We start from the raw sequence: 4,296 nt of genomic DNA on the forward strand, positions 1-4,296 counted from the left end.
GGTCGACAAATGGGAGAATTTCGGAAGATTAGAGCTCCTATTTTCGAAGGGGAAGACGCGTTTGGATGGATTTATATGGTGGAGCATTTCTTTGAGATCCAAGACATTGGAGTACGTGATCGTTTGAAGGCAGCAACGATTTGCTTGGACGGCAAGGCGCTGGCTTGGTTTGCTTGGAGTCAAGCAAGGGACCCATTCCGCTCTTGGGAGGATTTAAAAGAATGGTTGTTGGAGCGATTCCAGTTAACAGGTGAAGGCAATATCTATCATTAGTTTCTCACCATCCGACAAGAAGGAACTGTACGCGACTACGTAAGCAATTTTGAGAGACTGTCATGTTAGTTGGGAGACATACCAGAAAGTGTGTTGGAAGGTACCTTCATTAATGGTCTCAAGGATGACACACGTTCGGCCGTTCGTATTTTACAGCGATCAAACTTGGCCAGAGCCATGACTCTTGCTGTTATGATAGATGAAAACAAGTTCAGTATTGGCACACCCAAGACTAGTGGAGGGGTAATTCGGTCCAACAACAGTGGGTCTAGTCGACCAGGTGGAGCTTTTACCAACATGGGTTGTATCATCATCTAGTATTTTTTGATGTTATTTGTGAAGGGCTTAATGAGTCACTTTAAATAGTGCAATCACCCTGTGTAGACATGCATGAGTTTGTCCTCAGCTTGTATCACCTCACACGGAGCATTTCATGCAAGCATGGCATATTGCTTTAGCCATGTAAGTCCCAAAAATTTTACAACTTCAACCTCATTTCCTTTTTCTTAGAATTTTTACTTAAAACAACATTTGACAATACTTAAATTTCTTAATGTCAACAAAATTCAGGATGATATTCAAAAGGAGGATGCTTTTCGAGGTCTCTATGCAATGGTATGCATCTGCTTTTGTTTGGTTTAGACTTTTGATTTGATTTGAAGCAGAAACTTACTTATGTTTTTTTTGGTTTGCAGGTGAAAGTGAACACATCAGTGGATTTAAGTTCACTTGTTTTCTTATGTAGAGCCATTTCTAGTTGGCATGTAAGTTTTTCATTTCAACTATTCTTCAACACACACACACACAGTATATATACATGTGTCAACACCATTTCAGCATGCACACCTGATTTTTAGAGGCTAGTCAATAGTCATGGTCTGGGGTAAAATTGAAGAAATCAAGTAAACACACAGTATATATACACGTGTCAAAATAGAAGCTTTTCTTAATTCCATTTTGTTTTCAGTAAGTGTTCCAGTTTTATCAGAAAACACATAACAAATTTGACCTAAATCTTCATTTATACTTAAGGATCTGCATTGAAACCTTGAGTTTGTACTGCTATCATACATGTGTTTGTCTTCTATCATGAAATAAGATTGACCTAATCGAACCAATTCCATGGTGATGTATAAAGATATCGGAATCATGATCTGAAACACAATAACAGAACTCAAAAACGCAAAAAACATCTCCATTGGAATCCCATAGTATTTATACGGTTTTCCTGGAAACTTTCCCTTTATAAGATAGCTCTTTCTGTAATAAGGAATCGTATCAATTGCATCCTGATGACTCATTAGCCATAAACACATCCCAATAGCAACAACAAGACACAATATGAATAGAAAAACAGATAACCAGATAGTTTCTGAGTTCATTGCTTGTTCAAGTCTGCTTCTTTTTGAAGGGGAAATTGCACTATTTAGCATAGCTTTTGTCTCTTGTCCAACGTACACAACAACACCTATAACCCATTTTGTGTTTTTCATCTGACACCGACGTAAGATAATGTTTGATTGACTAAGGGAAACTTTATGACCATTTAACTCTATTAGCTGTGAACTCATATATGTTTCTATTAGGTTGTTCACATCTAATTACCCCTGATATTGACCCTAATGGCATTAAGGATGTTTCTTGTCTAGCATAACGTGTCTTTAAATTTGACTCTCCATCTAAATTCATGGTTTGTATGTAAGCAATACCACTAGGATCACTTATCCACATTAGCACCATGTCACAAGGGATTGTCACAAGAGATTCTTTGTTGTTCTCATTTCTGTCTGATCTGTGTCTTCTCCAATCCTCGTATCCATCTTTTATAGCAGTTACTGTGAGAATAAAAAGGGGAGGGAAAAGAGAGACTGTTCTTCCAAAGACTACAAGAGGAGGAAGCTGATTGAGAGTTGCAATGGCTAAAAAGTATATGTAAGCCACTTGATGAAACTGAATGAAGAGATTCTTGGGTTGGAAGTTTATAAGTGTGTATTTGCTAGTGGTGATCTTGTTTCCTGCTGAAAGTGGGTTGGTCTCCAAATGGCGGCCTAAGGACCAGGTAATCTCACTACAAATAAAACGACATTTAGTGGCACAGAAAAAGTGTCACTAAAAACCGAAAAAGTGCCACTAAATCCCCCCTGGATAATCAGCGGCACAAAAAAAAGTGTCACTAAAAACGCTACCACTAAAGGCCTTTAGTGGCAATTTTTCGTTGTGCCACTGCAACTTTATTGAGCTTTAATGGCACTTTTCTATTATGCCACTAAAATATTTGTAGGATTTAGTGGCACTATTTTGATGCCACTATTTTACTCTAAAATTAAATATTATTTCTATGCTTTTTATGGAATTTTTTAACACAATTATATTAACAAATTAGGTCTCAATTTTTTTAATTTTAAAGGTAATATAAAATAATAATAAGAGAACTTAGATAATGAATGAAATCATAATACCATTAAGTAAATTCAAACTTGTCTAACAAAAATACTATCAATAACTAATTTATAATACAAATGTCTTCAAAAAGATTTAATAAATATAAATGTTGTACTAATACTAACAACATAATACTATCGAACTAAAACTTTTTAGGGAATAAACACAAAACTTGATTCACATCTCTTCTTTTGTTTCTGAATGATACCTACATAACAAATGAATAAAATTAGATCAATAAGACTTTTGAATAAAAACAAGACATGCAAAATTAATAAAATGCTTACCACCCTTCCATAGCTTGTTAAAGAGGGCTCTGAGGGTATAAAGCATGTAATATGATTACAATAGAAGAATAAGGCTTGAAAGCTATAAGGTATCAATTCCTTCCAAACCAACAATAGTAGTGAATTTTTTGGTCTTCACTAAATTTAGCTACATTTTTTATGGGACAAATGACACATTGCCAGCCAACTTGGAATTCCATCATCGAAATGTAATATCATCCAAATCTAGGTAGATATTTCATCCAAAAATAAAATAAAAAAAGAAACATAAACACTTACTTATTTGGCACCTCAAGCTTCTTTTGTCTTATTTATTTCCAGAATAGATGATATCAACTTTTAGACAATAAGCACTTCTAGTTTCTAACAAATGAAATACATTTAATTAAATCAGATCAATCAAATAAAATTAAATATAATGCATTTAGACTATTATGTTACACAAAGTGATGATGCATAACTAAAGCAATCATCTCTTAGAAGCGTATGAGATTCAACTTGAAGTTGGTCAAATTGAGCTCTTCTTTCCTGTAAATCCAAGAATAAACAATTTATCAACAAATATAATTAGAAACAACTCAATGACAATTAAGCAATTTTGTTTTTAAGTTATTTTATTCTTTTAAAATTAAAATTCATAACTCATAATTAACCTGATAATGTAACCAAAATGTATCCAAAAATGGAATCACGTAGGAGAGATATATCTTTGCTTCCCTTATTTTGCTATAGGTTTAGACTTTTGGATCCTCATTGGAATTCATGAATCTTTTTTTCATGTTTTTCTTCTCACTCAACACGTCTACATTTAGTTCCTCCTCCCCATCTTCCCTGATTTTCATATTTCTAGTCTCTAATTCCTTTCCCATTGTTGGACCAGTGCCTCAGAAAACTTCTTGTATAAGTCGCTCAGTCATTTGTATGTGAATGTTACCAACCTACCTGCATTTGAAATATAATTTTAGCTAAAGATTCTTCTAGTTATGAATAAGGCAATAAAAATACAAGCATCTTTTGCTTCATATGTATACTGGTTATAAACTTTAGGATTCGTGACAGAAAAGCAAATATCAAAGGTATATATGTGCAATGAATGAGTAAAACATTATATAATAGCAAAAAAATTAAACTCATAGTGGTATTCGTTTCAGGAATTTACCCGAGCACTTGATGTGCATCTCTAAACATGAAGGATATTCGATTAATATTGAAATAGAAATGCCAAAAACATCCAAACGACAACAAATTCCAACAATGTAGGTTAAAAAATAAACTCAAAAAAAGTTCTGACCAA

General features: G+C 33.8%; 1 protein-coding gene across 1 annotated transcript; it reads right to left on the reverse strand.

The window, feature by feature from the left end:
* Positions 1-1,133: 1,133 nt before the first annotated feature.
* Positions 1,134-3,871, reverse strand: LOC145009803 (phospholipid-transporting ATPase 1-like). Its single transcript, XM_078968435.1, has 5 exons — positions 3,743-3,871; positions 3,444-3,530; positions 2,865-2,923; positions 1,879-2,341; positions 1,134-1,766 (listed from the first exon to the last, which is right to left on the reverse strand). Exons 1-5 carry the CDS (start codon positions 3,869-3,871, stop codon positions 1,134-1,136), a joined length of 1,371 nt encoding a protein of 456 aa, XP_078824561.1.
* Positions 3,872-4,296: the final 425 nt, after the last annotated feature.

The sequence above is a fragment of the Lactuca saligna genome, chromosome 8 (genome assembly GCF_052625555.1).
Source record: "Lactuca saligna cultivar CGN05327 chromosome 8, ASM5262555v1, whole genome shotgun sequence".
NCBI lineage: Eukaryota > Viridiplantae > Streptophyta > Magnoliopsida > Asterales > Asteraceae > Lactuca > Lactuca saligna.

What these genes read in the sequence shown, in the direction of transcription:
- LOC145009803 (XM_078968435.1), bottom strand. Translation starts at nt 3,871, where the DNA reads ATGGGAAAGGAATTAGAGACTAGAAATATGAAAATCAGGGAAGATGGG. An exon ending in GTTATGCATCATCACTTTGT is followed by an intron (nt 2,924 to 3,443) that starts GTAACATAATAG and finishes TTTGTTATGTAG; the next exon opens with GTATCATTCAGAAACAAAAG. An exon ending in CATTAGGGTCAATATCAGGG is followed by an intron (nt 1,767 to 1,878) that starts GTAATTAGATGT and finishes CGTCGGTGTCAG; the next exon opens with ATGAAAAACACAAAATGGGT.